At 40.6% G+C, this 19,661-nt stretch overlaps 1 protein-coding gene across 1 annotated transcript; it reads left to right on the top strand.

Moving 5' to 3' along the window:
- The first annotated feature begins 218 nt into the window (after positions 1 to 218).
- On the top strand, positions 219 to 15,968 carry LOC118712117 (utrophin-like). Its single transcript, XM_036425609.2, has 6 exons — positions 219 to 518; positions 1,689 to 1,901; positions 6,815 to 6,928; positions 7,788 to 7,943; positions 13,127 to 13,297; positions 15,607 to 15,968. Exons 1-6 carry the CDS (start codon positions 375 to 377, stop codon positions 15,913 to 15,915), a joined length of 1,107 nt encoding a protein of 368 aa, XP_036281502.2. The 5' UTR covers positions 219 to 374; the 3' UTR covers positions 15,916 to 15,968.
- Positions 15,969 to 19,661: the final 3,693 nt, after the last annotated feature.

Below are 19,661 nucleotides of genomic sequence, written 5' to 3'. Positions count from 1 at the left end.
ATGAGGCAGGACAAGGGGATAAATAGCCTGTGATCGCTGCTCCGTGTGTGCCTGCACAAGCAGACAGCACTCTTGCAAGAACATAGTAAAAGGCTCCTTTCCCCCTGACCCAATTATGCCTTAATTCATTGATTATATGCATAGACTTAGTGGGACAAACGCAGGTGACAGGTGGTCAGTAATAACGACCTATGCTTTGGTGCTTCAATGTCTAGACTGCCAGTAGCAAACAGAGACCCTTTTTAATTTTAAAAAGTGTTTAACTTCTTATGTACTATAATTTCCTTATTATATACAGAAGATTAATGTTATATACTGTAACAGTAGGCTTCTAGCATTGTTTTCTCAAATGAAGTATTTTTAAATGAACAGAAATGAAGAGTCAACCTGGACATGTGTATTTGGAAACGTTGAAAACTCTGAAAGATATGCTAAGTGATTTAGAAAGTAAGGCCCAGGCATCATTGGATGTCCTGAATGAACCTGCAGAGGTGGAGAAGGCGCTGCAGGAAAAAAAGGTAATATATATTTTAGGTCTTAGAAATCTACAGTCACTTCTAATATGTCACATATTTTGAAAAATATTTTCCAACTATTTAGTTATATTTTCTTTTAAAAAAATATCTTATTAAGTTTTTACAGAGGAAAGGAGAGGGATAGAAAGTTAGAAACATCGATGAGAGAGAGTCATCGATCAGCTGTCTCCTGCACACCCCCTAGTGGGGATGTGCCTACAACCAAGGTACATGTCCTTGACCAAAATCAAACCTGGGACCCTGCAGTCTGCAAGCCTACATACTCTATCCACTGAGCCAAACTGGTTATGGGTATTTTTCAACTCTTTAAAAAACATTGGTCACTTTTGGTCATAATTGGTCAAAAATTTCTTACAATTTGAAGCTACTATAATGTGGCATTTTAGCTAAAAGAAAACATAATGATATTAAATATTTTAATAGAATCAAACTATATTTTCTTCTATTGTAATTAGCTTAAAATTCTCAACCTATTTATAATCTACTAAAATACATATATTTTACAAAATGAACAATATCAATTAAGTTGAAGTGTTGTACTTTTTCTATGCTGAGGAACAATGCTTCTCTGGTCATTTAGGATACATTGCTCTGAACCATTTCATCAGATAAAGTAGCCACAGAGTGAGCCCTATACCCTGGGCCCTCACTGGGTGAGTTATTACAGAGGTTTTTAGTGTAGAGAATGCACTGCACTACACTACATGTACACTCACCCACATACAACTCATGAAGGGAAAGCTTTAACTTTTCTGATTTGTGCTTTTTTATATGATTTTTTTTACAGTTTTTGAAAAATATATTTTTATTGATTTTATAGAGAAAGGGAGAGGGGCAGAGCGTTAGAAACATCAATGATGAGAGAGAATCATCAACCACCTGCCTCCTGCATGCCCCCTACTAGGGATCGAACCAGTAACCAGGCATGTGCCCTGACTGGGAATCTCACTGTGACCTCCTGCTTCAGAGGTCAGTGCTCTACCACTGAGCCACGTCGGTTGGACCACAGTTTTGTGTTGTTTTGTTTTTAATTTAAAAAAAAGTTATTCAATGCTTTTTAAAGGTGACTTTTAACTGTTTATAGATCATATTATTACATCTGTACAGGCAAATCATTGTGCATATTGTTAATCTTTAAAATTTTTCTTCCAGGCTCTTGAAAAAATCCTTGAGGATAAAAAACCTACATTATTTAAACTTGCAGAAGAAACAAAAGCTTTGGAGAAAAACGTTTCTCCAGATGTAGGAAAAATGTATAATCAAGAATGTAATGATGTTCAAGGAAAGTGGAACAAAGCGAAGGTCAAGGTTTCCAAAGATCTGCATTTGCTTGAAGAAATTATCCCCAAACTGAGAGCTTTTGAGGTAAATCTAGAGGCTATTAGGAGTTTATGTTTATTCCAGGGTAAAATAATAGTTACCATGTAAGATCCAAACATCTATTATTTGAATATTTTGCATTCTTTCTAGTGCCACGTTTATTATGTACTTAAGTTAGGATTTATAACTTGCCTACCAAAGCTGTATGTTTAGTGTGTTAAAGAACACAAAGATAAGAGAAAATTACTTAAAATGATCAAAATAAAGTTTCAGGGATGAGGAGCTCGCATGATAGAGGTGACTAGATTGAAGGGGTAACTCAGAGTGCTTGAAGTTTCCTGGGTAACAGCAGATACCTGAGTCTTTGAGGTTGTTTTTTGTGTTTGTTTGTTTGTTTGTTTGTTTGGTTGGTTGGTTGTTTTTTAAGGTTTTAGATATTTGGAGTTGAAAAATCTGAACAAGACCCTCAACAGAGATATGTGCCCTTGACCGGAATTCAACCTGGGGTCTTTCAGTCCAAAGGCTGATGCTCTATCCACTGAGCCAAACCGGTCAGGGCAATGTTTGTATTCTTCAAGTGGATGGAGGTGGAGAAACATTCAATTCTCTTGGTGCATTTGAAGCTCACAGTGCATCAGTGCAGTGATGTTTAAGGACAGAAACTGCATGTGAGTGCTTTTACTGTCTAGGTCACTTCTTTACTGAATGATTGAATGAAAGGTGAGCTGACTTTTGGTATTTTATTGACTTTTAGAGAGAAAGGGAGAGAGAGGGAGAAAGAAACATTAATGTGAGAGCAGAACATCGATGATAGGCTGCCTCCTGCTCAAACCCCCCTAGGATGAAGCCTGCAGTCCAGCAATGTGCCCTGGCTCAGAACTGAACTAGCCACATTTTAGTGAACAGGATGATGCCCAACCAACTGAGCCAAACCAGCCAGGGCTTGATATTTTTTTAAATCACAGGGGACGTTATTACAAGTGAAGTGAGACAATGTTTTTCTTCCAAGGAAAGAGGAGCTGATGGAGGGCTGAGCAGAGCTTCCTCTCTGGTGTTAGCAGCTGGTCTTAGTGACCCTCCCCCTGGTGTGGCTGGCAGGGGCAGTTATGGGACACTGCTCTAGGCATTTTTAACGTTGGGCCTTTCCTCATTTATCTGGCTTCCTTCTGCAGAACTGGATTCTGTTCTTCAAACTGTTATTTTTGAACAGTTACTTTTCAAAAGTTATATGGCAGAACACCCTTAAGGAAACATGTACTCACCCTTGCTTATTCCTGTGGAGTGTCCACTGGGAATCAACACCAGAGTTTGGACGTGGTAACTCTTATGGGGCTAATCTTGGTCCTAAAGCACTTAGTTTTGTAGATCTTAGTAATAATAGGTGCTGTTTACTGCATCCCAGCTCTGTACCAGTGCAAACATTATGTTTTCCAGGAAATTTTCAGGCAAGGTATTTGTTATTTTCCCCAGAGGCTTCTGAGGCTCAAAGAAGAGAAATTAGAAAGTTGGTGTTCAGACCTTAGCCTTCCTCTTCCTGGGGGCACGCTTTTTCCTAGGACTCAGCATGGAGGGGTACTTGTGGGGCTCTTGGTTGTGAAAACAGCTTTTCAGATGCCTGTGATCAGTTGGTCTGCATGGCTGGTGTCTGTTTCTCCCCTATTTCTTTTCCTTCATAGTGAAGGGTAACCAAGGACAGGCGTGTGTGAATTGGGTGTCTTCACATAGTCTGTGTGTGAGAGAGAGGGAGGAAGGGTAAGGGTTGATGCCATAAAACTTCTCTTATGCCAAATTGGGTATCGTGGGGGCCACTTGCTCCAGTCAAGGCTGACAGTGACTAAAACTTCCTTGCAGCATGATGCTTCCATGCAAATGTCAAAAAGCCTTGGCCCAGGAGACTGTCAGTTTCCTTATAAAAACTGGATTTATTGAGTTGTCAGTTATATGGCAGTAGAGCTGCTGCTAACTCTTAAAAAGTTCGAAATGGAGATTGTCAGGGCCAGAAATGGCAGCTCCTTACGTGGGCAGGTCGAATTCTTCATGCACTTTATAAGAGTTTCATACTTTTCTCTCTTTTTTTTTTAGATTATTAAAAATGTATTTCAGAGAGAAAGGGAAAGGGAGAGAGAGTTGGAAATATCATCGGCTGCCTCCTACACACCCCACCCTGGGGATCGAGCCTACAACCCAGGCATATGTCCTGACCTGGAATCCAACCCTGACCTCCTGGTTCATAGGTTGATTCTCAACCACTGAGTCATGCTGGCTGGACTCTCTCTTCTTGCACTTTTGTCTTCTTGCACACCCCACTGCTACTTGTCCTGACCATGTCTTCTGTGGTAAGATCCTCAGATGCTGGAGTCAATAAAAGAAGAGTTACATCACCAAAGCAAGTAATAGCAAAGAGTAAGAGTAGCATGGGCCTATGGAACAGGGGCAGGCTGGCGACAGAACAGAGGGAAAGGGAACTGTGGAAGGTGCACAGTGGGATGAAAAAAGCTTTCAAAGCCGTGGATGGAAAGGGAGGAGGTGGTTGTGCAGGTGGTATAATATTAATAGAGCCAGAAAGGCCTCAGCATATTGACATGTGTTGCTTTCCATCTTCATCAGAGAATGGCCCTGCAAACTACAAAGTGTGGAATAGTCATTACTAAGAGTGTATTAGAGCCTGAATTCTAAGTTAGATGGAAAAACCACACAGATCCTTCAGAAGCCTATATCTGCATCCCAAGTCACCTGGGATTTTTACCATGGTCTCAAGGTCACATCATGTATTTTGTGAGAAATTACCAGAAAAATGGAGTCCTAATTAAAGGGGAGCATTGTTTAGAAGTGAAAGACCTGAAGTAAGTCCTAATTAAAGGGGAGCATTTTGTAGAAGTGAAAGACCTGAAGTAAGATGGATATTGGTTCTTGGCAATAGATAAATGACCAACTAGAGGTCTTATACGTGCTAGCAAAGGCTATGTGGTTGTCAGGAATCAACATGGACACCACTAATAAGCCTTGTCCAGACTCATTTCCTTTAAGGACTGATTTTCCTTTAAAATTATTGTTTTTGGAAAATGGATATTCAATTATTTGAATCACAGACAGTTATAGAGCCACATTTCATGTTAGCTCATTTAGTTCAAATAATGCTACAAACCATCATTTTTTGGCAACCTTAGATTTTAGTAAAGTAATTGAGAAAATCTTATGAGAGGGAGATGGAAAATTAATTGGATGCTAGTATTAGGTTGACTCATTTTGAAAAATAAGCTGGAAATTTGTTGAATAATGAATGACATGGTGTCTTCACAGGGGAATGATCAGATAGGCACTGCCATTGTCTTTATTTTTTATCTGAGAAAGCCCAATTACCCTCAAAGAAGTCAACAGAAAAGGAATACTTCAATCTCAGATTTGCAGATAAGAAAGAGCTGGGAGGATTAGCTGATATGCTGGTAGATAGACTACCCCAGGTGGTGTGGTTCTGTAGTTGAGCTTTCACTTATGAACTTATGAATCAGTGTGGGGCGTGATTCTCTTTCATCATTGGTGTTTCTCTCTCTCTCTCAATCTCCTTTCATCTCTGAAATCAATAAAAAATATCTTTTAAAAAATAGAGGAACTAAAAATTCAAATAATTTTGTGAGCTAAGGAGGCAAAGTTTATTGTTTGTAAACATCAACTCCTAATTATAAGCAATATGAGATAGGGGAAATGTAATTTTGTGGAAGTTACAGGAATTTTGGAGTTTCAGTTAACCATATTCTTGTGAACAATATAGTTATAAACAATCAAATAAAAGAGGAAAGAAACAAAACAACCCTACAGTAGGAAAAATAAAACTTAAATAATTTTAGATGGCATTTCATGAATGGAATTATCTGCGGTCACATACCAGTTAGCTCCCTTTGTTGTCATTCAACCCAACATTATAAGAATACTCAGTTCCGTGTGGCATACCTACTGTAAGGACATTGAAAAGTTGTAGTTTCCAGAACATGTTGATCTGAGTGGGGAGTGCAATACTTGGATATCATGTCCTAGAGACACCCTGGAAGGGATTGGGGATGTTTAACCAATGGGAGACTAAGGGGAGCAATGGTGGTTGCCTTCAAATCTGAAAGTATTTTTTGAACAGGATAGAAAACATATTTATTCCAAGGTTTGGGCGAGAAGCAAAGAATTAGAGAAGGTGCAAGAAAACAAAGCCAGCTCAATACAAAGGCAATTAAGAAGTCAGACTGATGGATGGTGTTGAGGGAGGCCTTGGAAGGAAATGACCATTACTTCTCTCCAGTGGTAGAGATCAAGTTGAACCAACGGACTTGCATTCTTTAAGGGCCACTCCCAATGTTGCTGTCTCTGAAGTCTCTTTCCTCTGCAAAACATTTCCTTTCTTATCTGTTTTAGACCTCCCGGCACCATACACGGCATCGGGCTATTGTGGGTGTTTATACGTTGTGGATGAAAGCATGGAGCTAGGCAGCGGACAGTCCTGGGCTCTCAGATAATAGCGTCCAGCAGAACTAAGAATAGCCTGTTTCATTCCCTCCACTATGCTCTTTATTTATTTCTGCTTTGAGTAGCTAACCATAGAATAAAATTTGTTCTAAATTGTGTAAGAACAAAAGATATTTCACTGTTTAACCCTAGAAAAGCATTCCCCCTCCCCATAATTTGAAGTTTTAATCCTAGATACTGCTGACATTGAGGCAAAATAGCTTGGTTCATTGGGGAATGTTTTGAAATTTTTAGACTGGTTAGAAAACTGTCAAATCATGGGGGATCAAGTTATTCATGAAGAAAAACCATTATTTTTAAAATTGGAATATTAAAAAAAGAAGTGTTAATGAAACTGATGTTATCAACGTTTGGAACAATTGTCTTTTTCCCCCAGTAGCAATAGATTTTGAGATGCAGTAGGTTGGATGTCACTGAGTAATATCCCCCTTTGTTATTGTGTTCCATAGACTGATTTGAAAGTCATTGAGAAGTGGATCGAGGGTGCTAAAGACTTCTTAATGGAAGAGCAGGCTGTCCCAGGAAATGATGAAGGGCTAGAAAGACAGTTTGACCAATGCTCGGTGAGTCCTGGTGACCTAGGGGACCTGCCCTTATAAATAACATGTTCTTTTCCTTTATTGTTTGCGGCTATTATTAACATGGTTAGAATATGACATGCCAGCACACTGAGATTAAATACCTTTCATTATAAAGCTTTCTTTGCTTTAGAGTTAATAAAAAGCGACTGATTATTTATATTTTATTTTTGGCCATGATTATAGAAATTTGGATAGAGAGAACAAGAGCTGCCATTTTGTGCCATGATGACAATCTTAGTGTCATGATTACCAATTGCATATTGCTCTTATTGTGCCACATGGTGAAGCATTAAGAAAAACATACTTAATAGTCGAAATTTCCCAGTAATACTGCATACAGCTTATATTTGGTGAAATCATTAGGCTTCTCTAAATTCATTAACAGAGCTATATCCTGTCGAAACTGATTTGGCTCAGTGAATAGAGCTTCGACCTGCAGACTCAAGGGTCCCAAGTTTGATTCTGGTCAAGGGCATATACCTTGGTTGTGGGCACATCCCCATGGGGGGTGTGCAAGAGGCAGCTGATTGATGTTTCTCTCTCATCGATGTTTCTGACTCTCTGTCTCTCTCCCTTCCTCTCTGTAAAAAATCAATAAAATATTTTTTTAAAGTGCTATATTCTGCTGAGAGTCAAATATTTCCAATCTAATTTGGCAGGTGTCTATATGAAGCGCCCAGGTGAAATGAACTTCTTTTAGGCACAATATTTCTGAAGCAGTTAAACTTTTGAGTCCCAAACATTCTGTTCTTACACTATTTGCAGGGATAAAAGCAAACTATAATTATGGCATACACTTCTATGGAAATGAACTCAATAATGACTTAATTTATATGTTCAGGCTTTTGTTAAGAAAATAGATACAGTTGAATCATCGCTGAAAAACATGAAGGAAGTAGAGACACACCTTCCAAGTTGTCCAGTTGCTGGAATCAATACCAGGGTGCAGACCAAACTAGTTGACTACCAAACCCAACTGGAGAAATATAGCAAGGAGATAAGTTTTTCAGCTTTCCTGTCTGTGTTTTTCAAGAAGCAGATGCCATTGACAACAGTGACTGTTGTGGCTCATACAGTCTGAAAACCAGAGAACATACAGATTGTCCAGTTTTGCTCCTCAGGGGGAATGAGCTTGCCGTGCTTAGCAAAGAGCAAGAAAGGCACTGCAGCTGGGATTGAGTGAAAGGGGAGATTGAGTGAGTAGTGTGGTGGAGAAGGGTGTTGGGAGGGGCTGTTTATGGCCTTGGAGACAAAGGCGGGGGATTCTGTTTCAAGGATCATGCCACACAGAAGGGAACTTATAGAGTTTTGAACAGGGAAGTGACATGTGACAGATCACTCTGGATTCATCTGGACAGGCAAGATGCCATTGCAGCCTTAAGAGAGCGTGGCTCCTGGATTGGGGAGATGGTGGTGGAGGCCATGAGAAATGTTGGGTGTGGACTGAGGTTTGTAAGTAGAGATGAGAGTCTGGTAATGGCCTGGAAGTGTGATATATGAAAAAGTGAACAGTCAAGGACAGGCTAGGGATTTTGCAAAAATGTTCACTTTGTGTGAATGGTGGCGCCATTTACTGAAATGGTGAAGACTCAAGGAGGAGAAGCTTTTGTTGGAGCACGTGTCATGATGATTTCCATCTGGAAGGGTTCAAGTCCAGATCCATATTAGACATGCAGGTGGAGTTCCTTGGCACTTACGTGTGGAAAGAGGAAGGGGCAGAGGCGAAGGATGCTGAGAAGGGAAGGTCAGCCAGAGGAGAAATGCCAGGAGAGTGTGAGGTCCTGGAGGCAGGAGGAGAGAGCTTCCCACAGAGCCTGGTGCTTGGGATTGCTAAGGCCGATGGGAACTGAAAAACAAGCTCTAGAATTGTCAAATGGAGGCTTTTAAAGACCCAAAGAAACGGGGTGGGCGAGGGGCATGGGCATCCAAAGGGATGCTTATGTAATTTGTAAAAGTAAGAGATACTACAGGATATTTGCATGCTGGAAAGGAGGACCTCACCTAGGAGGAGAAATAATGATGCAGAAGAGATTGAGGGAACATCATGTCTGGAGTGAAGTCTATGATTATGTGTGAGAAGGAACAAAATTTACTCTCTAAGCGAAAGAATTGCTGATGCAATGCTTCTCCCCAGTAATGGAAGGGAAAGGGACTATATTGATTGCTTCTCTTTTGCTAGTGAAACAGCAGTGGAGTGAGGAAAGGGGAGAAAATGTGAAATACAGGAATATTTCACAGACAGTCCTGTGGGTAGTATATCACTTAATACAGTGTTTTGTTTTGTTTTTGGGTTAGTGTTTATATAAAAATTTTATATTGCATATTTGAGCATTTTTTTAATGTTTCCCCCACCCCCGTTTTTCCCAAATTGCTTATTTTGCATATGTTTAAACTGAAAGGAAAGTTGAAATAATGGTACAGGGAGCAGCCTCATCGCCATGTCTGAATTTGCCCATGTTTAGTGTTTTACCCATGCTTGCTTTCTCATTTTCTCCCCTGATCTCTCTAAATGCACACATGCATACATACATACATGTATATTTCCTTTGTTTTTGGTTACAAATGTACTTTGGACAAGGATTTGAATATATCCTCACACTTCACCCCTCAGTGAGGACGCTATTACACAAAACCGCCACACCAGGACCACACTTAAAAGGCAGGTAATAGTATCTTCCTACTAAAAGCCTGGGTGGCCCTCTGCCTGTCAGGGATGGTCGCGTGCACCATGGGCGCGCAGGTGAGCGGTGACGGGCTGGACGCCAAGCGCGAGGGCGCCAGAGTGGGGTGGACTGGAGGCACATCTGGGAGTCACCCCATGGGGCTGCGTCCCCAGGGCTAAACATGAGGGCAAAGGGCACCCCCTACTCCATCTCCACCTCCACTTCCATCACCACCTCCACCTCCCCCCGGGGGAAATGAGATTCAGCTCCCCTTTCTGGATACACCTGGGGCAGGGAGCCACCCACACGCCAGGTCCACCCCCCAGCCTTGACCTGGGGTAGGGGCATGTCACAAACCCCCCGGGGCACTGCCTGGTGCCCCACCCTGAGCTGCACCCCACAATGGAGCAGTGACCTCGCGCCCCGATGACAGACACGGGGCGTGGAACCCTGGTAGCCGGGCAACCTGTCCCCACCACAAACCCCAACCCGCTCCTGCTGGAGCAGTCGTGGATGGAGGTGTCCCTATCGCGAAGACATGTTGTGTTGTTTTCGGCAGTCCCCCTGCTGCGACCTGCGAGAGGGCGGCCTTGGCAGCGCTTTCCGCCGCTGCTGCCGCTGCCTCCGCAAGCGGTCCCAGCGCCTTTGGCCCTTTTCTAGATCCAACACCAGAGAGGTAACCCGGGGCGGCCCAGGGCGGCCTGGTGTCCTCACAGCCAGGCCCTCACTCTCACCCCCTCACCAGCCCCTGACCCGGGCACCAGCTTAGGGTTAGAGGTGACCAGGGGAGCCCAGGGCGGTTTCCCTGGAGCCAGGCCACCCCCCTCACCCCCTCAGCAGCCCCATGTCCGCTGGACTCGGGGAAGTCCTGCAGCCCCACTGGGAACCGATTGGGCTCAGAGGGAACCCAGGGCGGTTTGGTTTTCATAGAGCCAGGCCACCACTCTCATCCTCCTCACCAGCCCCATAACCACTGGGCGTTGGCCCTGCGGGGCTATGGGACTCCAGCGGAACTCAGGAGTGTTCTGAAGCCCCATGGGGCACCAGCTTTGACACTGCAACCCCATGGGTGCCCTCACAGACTCTGACAGGATGGAGAGGGAGCCAGATACCTCAACCGAGGACTTGGCAAATAGTGATACTAAAATATTGCTTCTAATTCCCTTTCAATGTGCACGAATTTGTGCACCAGGACACTAGTCTTACTAATAAAAGGCTAGGTGGTCCTCACATTCTCACGCAGTCACAAGATGGCTGTTCGCACAGTGGGGGGCAGGGCCTGGCGGCACTCCAGGCCTCAGGGCCATCCTCCTCATGCTGGCCCTTCAGGGTGGGACTTTGGGACTTGAGGCCATCCCACGGCTCTGGAGGGGTCCTCAGTTTCCTGAGATTTTATTCGACAGGTCATTAGTTATCTAGTAATTTAGCCAAATTTAGATTTCTCTTAATATGTATAATCTGATACTATATGCTTGAATGGGTTTTTCGAGGAAGGAAATAGGGAAAATGGTTTGTAAGTGGCAGTGAGGAGCCAGGAAGTTGATGGATACGTACATACATACAGACATAGACCTTCAGTTCTATGTCTGTCTCTATCTCCCTATCCACCTATTATACCACACATATGACAGTATAGAATTAGTTGTGAATTATTACAAGTTTAAAACATGAAACTGAATGTATGGGACATTTTTAAGCATCCTAAGCAGCAGGCATTTCTCCAGACTATTGCATTTCACTGAGTCCTAAAAAGGTTGAAGAACTTTGAGATAAGCATAAATGCTGCCAAACTTTTATTTTGCTAAGAATGGACAGGCATATGAAATCAACCAACAAGCAAAAACCAGTCTATGTCATCTATTCTACCTAGCCAGGATCTCATAAAAAAAAGAACACTATAATGCCAGAAAATAGAAAATTGATCATTTCAGGGAGTTAATTACAATTTTGAGCTTTGCTCTTTCTGAAAAGTTTGCTAGTGTCTTTATTTATTTTTATTTTTCTATTTCTCTATGGATCCATGAAAATTATATAACTAACTAGTGTCCAGAAACTAGCAAAGAGAATGTTCTGGAAGCAGGGCCCAAGAAATGTGGTGTGTGTGTGTGTGTGTGTGTGTGTGTGTGTGTGTGTATGTGAAGCTGATCAGATTAAACTGCTGATCAGCCAGGCTTGGGCCAGGGCTGTGTGTATTGCTGGCAGCAGGATCTTAGCGTACCACACTGGCCTGAGATCAAAGCTCCTGTTTGACCCCTTTCTATGTTTATGACTGTGATCCTGATGGAGAGTGGGGACAGGAAAGCCGCTAAGCTGTGCCCTTTACTCTCCTGAGAGCCATCTATTCCTGTCCTGGCTGTTGGTGACAATCACCTGCACAGCCAAGCAACCCTGGCAGGTGATGCTGCCGTTTGGTTGAACTTGAGTGAGCATGGTCTCTGTGGCCGGCATCTCTCCCCTAGTAAGAATGAGTTTGCAGTTAGAGGGAGGAGCTCTTGGGAAATATTTAAGGTTTCTCTGAAATTTTTAAGTTATTGAACCAAGTTGAGAAAAACACCTATTTTCTCATAACATTTTTGTGTCTCTGTGGAATATGAAAGTATAGTAAATTATCAAAATATAAAGTGTGTAGAACAGTATTTTATGAACATCGTTAGTAACAGCTTCCTCTTCTATGCTTTTAAAATTAAAATTGTTACAGCGAATCCTGTTAAAAAGGAGAAAGTGGGTATTTTGGTTGCATTTTCTTAAAATATATTTTATTGATTTTTTTGCCCCCCTCCCTCCCATACATATCCTCCCTTCCTAGGGTTTTATTTTCAGTGGTTGTATTTATATGCATGTATACAAGTCCTTTGGTTCATCTATTATCTCCCCCAGATCTCCCTACACAACCTGCTGTAATTTGACAGTCTGATTGTTGCTTTACTGTATATATGTATATATATATATATATATATATATATATATATTTATTTAATTTTTTTCTACAATAAACAATGCTACAGTAAAATTTCTTATGACATGTTCTTTTATTGATTATAACATGTGCTTTGAGGTTAGATTCCTTAATTTGGGAAGTTAAGCATTTTAAAAATTATAATAGACTAGAGGCCTGATGCACAAAATTTGTCTTGTTTCCCCTGGCTGCTACCATCAGCTTCTCTCTGACACCCAGGACCCAGGCTTCCCTCCAGCCATGGCAAGCAGGTTGTTTCTCTCACAACCTGGCTTTGTCCAGAAGGATGTCTGGTCTCATTAGCATATTGTGCTTTGATTATTACAGATATGTCCAGATTAGATTAACATCCAAAATGTGAACTAGAATCACAGTTATCATTATTGTTTTCATTATTGCTTATATTTTCACAGCATCAGCACAAAGTGTATAAAAGCTTTTATCTGAATTTTAACCCTGAAAATCTTTGTGGGAAGTTACCATTGTACAATTAGCTATTAGAAACCTGTCTTTTACTGTATTAACACTTATTTATTTGGCTAAGTGGCTTTTCTTTTCTAGATTTCTAGTCACAAAGATAAATTGGCTGAACGTCAAGAAAAAGTGAAGAACCTGAAAAAAGACTTAAAGGAAATGCAAGAATGGATGATGGAGGTGGAAGATGAATACCTAGATAAGAGTTTTGAATACAAGTCACCAGAAGAACTTTTGAAAGATGTAGAGGAGATGCAGGTGAGGGTGGGATAGTCAGTATCAGCAAGATATATCTCTCCCTTTAAAGTCAATTAATCATACAAAAGACCATCCATCTGTCTGTAAATCATGATTGTGCAATTGACTCTTGAACAACACAGGTTTGAACTGTAGGGGTCCATTCATACACAGATTTTAAAAAATAAATACTGTAAATGTATTTTCTCTTTCTTGTGGTTTTCTTTGTAACTTTCCCCCCCTCTAGCTTACATATAACATACGAAATATGTGTTAGTTGACTGTTTATGTTATTCGTAAGGCTGTTTAAGTTATTGGTCAACAGTAGGCTTAGTAGTTATTTTGGGGGAATCCAAAGCTATTTATGAATTTTGATCCATTGTGTTGTTCAAAGGTCAATGGTACATAATCCTTCATAGGAGGATTTCAAATTAAAAAAAAAAAAAAGGAAGGGGAACTGATGTGATTCTAGTAAGGAAGGAAGTTCAACATGGCTCATGAGTTGAATCCATGTGGGGCCCTGTGACTTTTTTTTATTTTAGAACTAGTGGAACCACAAAGACTGAATTAAAAAAATTCAGTGACATCAATCACATTCACAATATTGTGCAATCATCACAACTATTTCCAAAAATTTTCAGGGATAATTTTTTTTTTTTCCATTCGGACCAAGAAAGGCTTTCCAGTTTGCTTGGGGTTTATTCTTATTTCATCAGATGTGTTCTGCCAGTTACTACATGGGGCATGTGCCGCATGTATATAAGTGGTTTGTTAGAACAGGTGGAGTTGCACTAATCCATTGTCAAGGGATTTAATATCACTTGGGGCCACAGGATATACTTCCGGTGCACTTATATTCCTATGGCAGTAGTCTTGAACCCTCTTTTTTTTTTTTTAATATGATAAAAGAACTGGCCATCATTCCCAATTTTCTAACCTTACTTCAAGTCTTCTTCAGGGTCCAAACTAAAAGAGATAGTGATTAAAGGCTATTTTTAAAAAATAAGATTAAGCAACACATTGAATGTTTTATTCCAAAGTTAACTTGCCTAAAAGCAAAAATCTCTCTGCAGATGTTCTTTAAAAAGTATTAGATTTTGCCCAGCTTGTGTGACTCAGTGGCTGAGTGTCAACCTGTGAACCAGGAGGTCACAGTTCAGTTCCAGGTCAGAGCACATACACGGATTGCAGGCTTGATCCCCCGTAGAGGACTTGCAGGAGGCAGTGAATCAATAATTCTCTCTCAATATTTATTTATTTTTTAAATATATTTTATTGATTTTCTACAGAGAGGAAGAGAGAGGGATAGAGAATTAGAAACATCGATGAGAGAGAAACATCAATCAGCTGCCTCCTGCACGCCCCCCACTGGGGATGTGCCAGCAACCAAGGTACATGCCCTTGACTGGAATCAAACCTGGAACCTTTCAGTCCAAAGGCTGACATTCTATCCACTGAGCCAAGCCGGTTTCGGCAATTTTCTGTCATTATTGATATTTCTCTCCCTCTCCCCCTCTCTCAAATCAATAAAAATATATTTTAGAATGGATTAGATGTAATCCATGCATTACTATATATGACAAAGGACTTTTATTATACTTATATTTTCACAGAAGAATAAGTTTTAGTATAGCTTTAAATATATATATATATATATATATATATATATATATATATATATATATATATTGATTTCAGAGAGGACAGGAGAGAGAAAGAGAGAAAGAAACATCAGTGATGAAAGAGAACCATTTGTGGGCTACCTCATGCAGGCCTCACACTGAGGATTGAGCGCACAACACAGGCATGTGACTTGACTGAGAATTGAACCTGGATCTCCTGGTTCATTGGTCAGCACTGAATCCACTGTGCCATGCCAGCTGGGCTAGGGTAGATTTTTTTTTTTTTTTAAAAATTATTCAGTATATAAGGTATTTTAAAGGTAGCCTACTACATTAAGATACTGATATTTTTTTCATGGGCCCAGACTTTGAAAATATTTAATATCAGTAAACATAAGTTAAGGATGACTTAGGTGTTAAACTTGTCTGCCTGTTATTAAATGAAAATGTTTATGTGGGACTGTTTTCATTGGGGCATATAATGAGTGAGGATTTATAGCTAGTATTTAATTTAATTTAATTTAATTTAACTTTATCGTATTATTTTTTCAAAATAAGTCTCTCTAGTGCTTACCTAAATAGTGTTCTAAATTAGGTAGTTGAAATCACATAGAGGCTTTAATTTTGGTTTAGCTATTTTAGGAAAAAGAAAGACATTGGTTAGTGAGAAAGGGGGGCAATTTTCATTTCTATCCTTCCCTGGAACAGAGAGCAAAAGAGGATGTGCTGCAAAAGGAAGTCCGAGTAAATATACTGAAGAACAACATCAAGTTAATAGCTAAAAAGGAGCCCTATATTGGCCAGGAATTGACTTCTAGGCTGAAGGTTGAGCTGGAGAATTATCAACATCTTTGCAAAAGAATTCGAGGAAAGTGCCAAGCACTTGAGGTATGCTATTTTTTTTTTTTCAGTGATGTGTTTCTGAGATTGAAACTTTGTAATGTACTGACCATTTCCATTTCTTGGGAAACAAAACTTGATTTTTTTCCCCAAACACTGCATCATAAAGGAAAATAGTTCTTGGTTAATAGGTTAATAAAATGAAGCAGGGATAACAAAATATAGGGGATCGAGATCTGCCCTCAATTAAGGTTCATGGGAAAGTCATTTAACATCTTTCGACTTTACATTTTTCATATTTGAAATCAAGGTTTTTATATCACAGGTGATCTATTGGCAGATTCTATAGATTCTAGAACTGTGAACATCTATTTTGTTTTTCCTGGTTAGTGCACAGACAGAAATGAAGATTTTTAAAATGTTTTATTTAGAGTGGCATCTACAGTTAAAATCACCTGAAAGGCAGTAGAGGAAGTAGAACTTGAATATGCTGGTAATTGACTGGGCAATGGGTTTAAGATACAGATGATTCTATGAGTTTTGTTTTTTATTTAAAATAAAATTGAGTTCTTATTTGTTTCTATATTAGTGTGACTTTTATGTCATTAAAATAGTTTAGGAGCACTTCAATTTAAATTCAGCTCGACCTCAAATAAATGACCATGTTGAAGTATATCCTAAATGGTAAACAGCGCAACTATAATATTTCAACTGAACTCTACCATTACTTGCTTGTTCTGAAACTATTTTGAGGTAAATATAATCATGGATAATTAAGACTAGTTAATAAGAAAACTACAACTCAAAACTTCACTCTTTAATATTAATATATTATTTAATGTAAAATACAGGAGGTAACTTATTTGAGAAATTAAAATTATATAAATAGAACATTTAGTGTTATGTATGCTTAATCTTAAGTCCGAGTGAATGATATTGGAATTGGACTGTACTACAGTTTTATACATGTTTTCTTCTCTGTCATAACCACCCTTGATTTTACTCTTTTTCCTTTTCCTTTTATTTCTAGCCAAAAATAACAACTCATTATATATATTTTTAAATTAATTTTCTTTTTATTGATTTCAGAGCATAAGGGAGGGAGAGAGAGAAACATCAGTGATGAGAATCATCAATTGCTGCCTCCTGTATGCCTCACACTGGGGACAGCCCACAATGCCCTTACCTGCAATGAAATGGTAACTTCCTGGTTCATAGGTTGATGCTCAAACACTGAGAAATACTGCCTAGCTTACATAATGAACAGAGTCCCAAAATTATCCCAGTCTAACAAAGACCACATATATTGTGTCATTTCTTCAACCTGTCTTTATTCCAGAGGTAACATCCTATCTAAGAAAAGAGTAATATGCAAATTGACCCTCACACCAAGACAAGATGGCTGCCCTCATATGGTCAAAGATGGCTGCCCTCATGTGGATACAATATGGCTGCCACATGATGACCACTATAAGATAGCCTGCAGGGGAGTGCAGTTGTTGGCAGTTAAGGGTGACTAGGCCAGCAGAGTAGGGCAGTTGGGGGAGACCAGGCCAGCAAGGGAAGGCAGTTGGGGTAGGAACTCAGGCCTTCAGGAGAGAGCAGTTGGGAGGGGCTGGGCCTGCAGTGGAGAGCATTGGGGCGGTGTAGCAGGCCTGCACTGGAGAACACTTGGGAGGGACCCAGGCCTGCAAGTGAGGGCTGTCGGGGGTCCAGGCCAGCAGGGGAGGGCAATGGGAGCCAGCAGTCCTGGATTATTGAGGGATGTCTGACCACCCATTTAGGCCCAATCCCACTAACAGGCTGTCGAACATTCCTCAAGGGGTTCCAGATGGGAGAGGGTACAGGATGGGCTGAGGGACACCCTCCACCTCTTGCACAAATTTTGTGCACCAGGCCTCTAGTTTTAAAATAAGGAATGAGGGTTTGGAATTGCTTTGAGATTTAATTTTATACTTACTTTGAAATTAGTTTGAGAGAAGAGAAGGAAAAATTCAAAAAAAAAGATAAAGGTAAAAAAAAAAGGTAAGGGCTTGATATTTTTAAGATGGTAAATGAAGAAGAACGAAAAAAGCATTTAAAAGTAAAAATGATTTTAAAATTATGTCAGTGATTACCAGGGAATATTGGGCAGAAATAGACCAAATTTCTAACTTAGAGTGAGAATGCCCTTCTTAGAGGAATCCAAATGTATCACCTTGATTATTTTTAGACTCGTGAAAAAGATATGAAATCAGGAACTATTTATTTCAGACTTACAGAAGAATAGAGGTAATACTATTAAAACAACTTTTCACTATAACTAATGTTAACTTTTTGCCATAATTTCTCAAATCCCATTTTTAAAATAGGGTACATTAGTATTGTAGAATCCGATTTCTTCTTTTCCATCCCATGTCATTTCTCTCTTGAAGTAATCATCATCCAGAAGATGGTGTATATTCTTCCCAACTATGTTTTTATATTGGTAATATATATACACCCACTTATGTCTCAAATATCTGTTTCTATACAACAATCTCCCCAAAATGTAGTGACTTTTAAAATATATTTTATTAATTTTTTACAGAGAGGAAGAGAGGGATAGAGAGTTAGAAACATCGATGACAGAGAATCATCGATCAGGTGCCTCTTGCACACTCCATACTGGGAATGTGCCCGCAACCAAGGTGCCTTGACCAGAATCGAACCCGGGACCTTTCAGTCCACAGGCCGACGCTCTGTCCACTGAGCCAAACCGGTTTTGGCCATAGTGACTTTTAAAAGGTTTAAAGCTACTTATTATTTCTCATGGTTCTGTGTTTGAGGTGTCTCAGTGGGGTGGCTTCCTGCTCCATTCTGTCTATGACTAGCTCACTCACGTGGCTGCATTCGACTGGGGACTCAGCAGGGACATTCACATTGGCCTCTCTTCACAGGGCCTCCCAGTCACACAGCTTCTCTACCACAAGGCAGCTGGCTTTTCAGAGGGAGGAAGTGGGAGCTCCCAGTCCTCTTCAAGGCTTGGCCTCCAATTTGACACAGTGTCATATCTGTAACGTTCTTTTGGTCTAAGCAAGTCACAAGGCCAACCCCCATTCCAGGGCAGGAGAAAAGAATTTCACCACTTAATGGGAGTAATGGCAAAAAACCATGGCCATCATTAATCCACCATAGTTCATCCTCTGGTCATACGTTACTGACAGTCCTCCCACAAGCAAAATGCACTTACACTGTCCCATGGACTCCCTAAGGCTTATCCAATACAGCATCAAGTTCGAAACCCTGCCTTAAGCCTAAGCAGATGTGACTCTCAGGACAGTTTCCTTAGGTGCAGGTGTGGCACCGTGCAATCTCGTGACTTGCCCATTATTAGAAAGATAAGTTTATTGCACCCCATACACGCACAGTCAAAGGTGAGCTAGGCATAGGCACTCCATTCAAAAAAGTGGAGGCAGTGGAAGGTCCATGGCAGTCACTGTTCATAGTGACTCTGAATTGTAATACTAGTCCTTCTGAATTCTGACCAGGGCCCCTACACCCGGGGCGGGACTGGCACTCGGTTAGGGCCCAGTTCTGTTTCCTGGGAATGCTGCTCATTTTTCCTTCCCCATCAGAACATGGGCTCTGCTTGCTGTTGCAGCCGAGTAGATGTCTCTGCTCCTCTCCACCTGTAGAAATTTGGGGGACCAGACACAACTTTTCTCGTTCAGTCTTATTCAGGGGCTGGCACATGGCAACCTGAGGGTCAAATCTGGTTTGTGTCTCTTCCACAGTGGTCTGTGAGCTAACAATGGTGTGTATGGTTTTCATTTTTAAAGGGTTATTAACAACAAACCAAAACACACACAAAATAGACAGAAGAATCTGTGGCAGGGAACAGATGTGGCTTGTGAAACTCAAAATATTTACTGTCTGGCCTTTAATAGAAAAGGTTGCTGCCC

This window comes from Pipistrellus kuhlii, unplaced genomic scaffold, assembly GCF_014108245.1.
Source record: "Pipistrellus kuhlii isolate mPipKuh1 unplaced genomic scaffold, mPipKuh1.p scaffold_m20_p_83, whole genome shotgun sequence".
In the NCBI taxonomy this organism is placed as follows: domain Eukaryota; kingdom Metazoa; phylum Chordata; class Mammalia; order Chiroptera; family Vespertilionidae; genus Pipistrellus; species Pipistrellus kuhlii.
The sequence above is the reverse complement of the archived record's forward strand: the minus strand, read 5'-3'. Positions and strand labels throughout refer to the sequence as shown.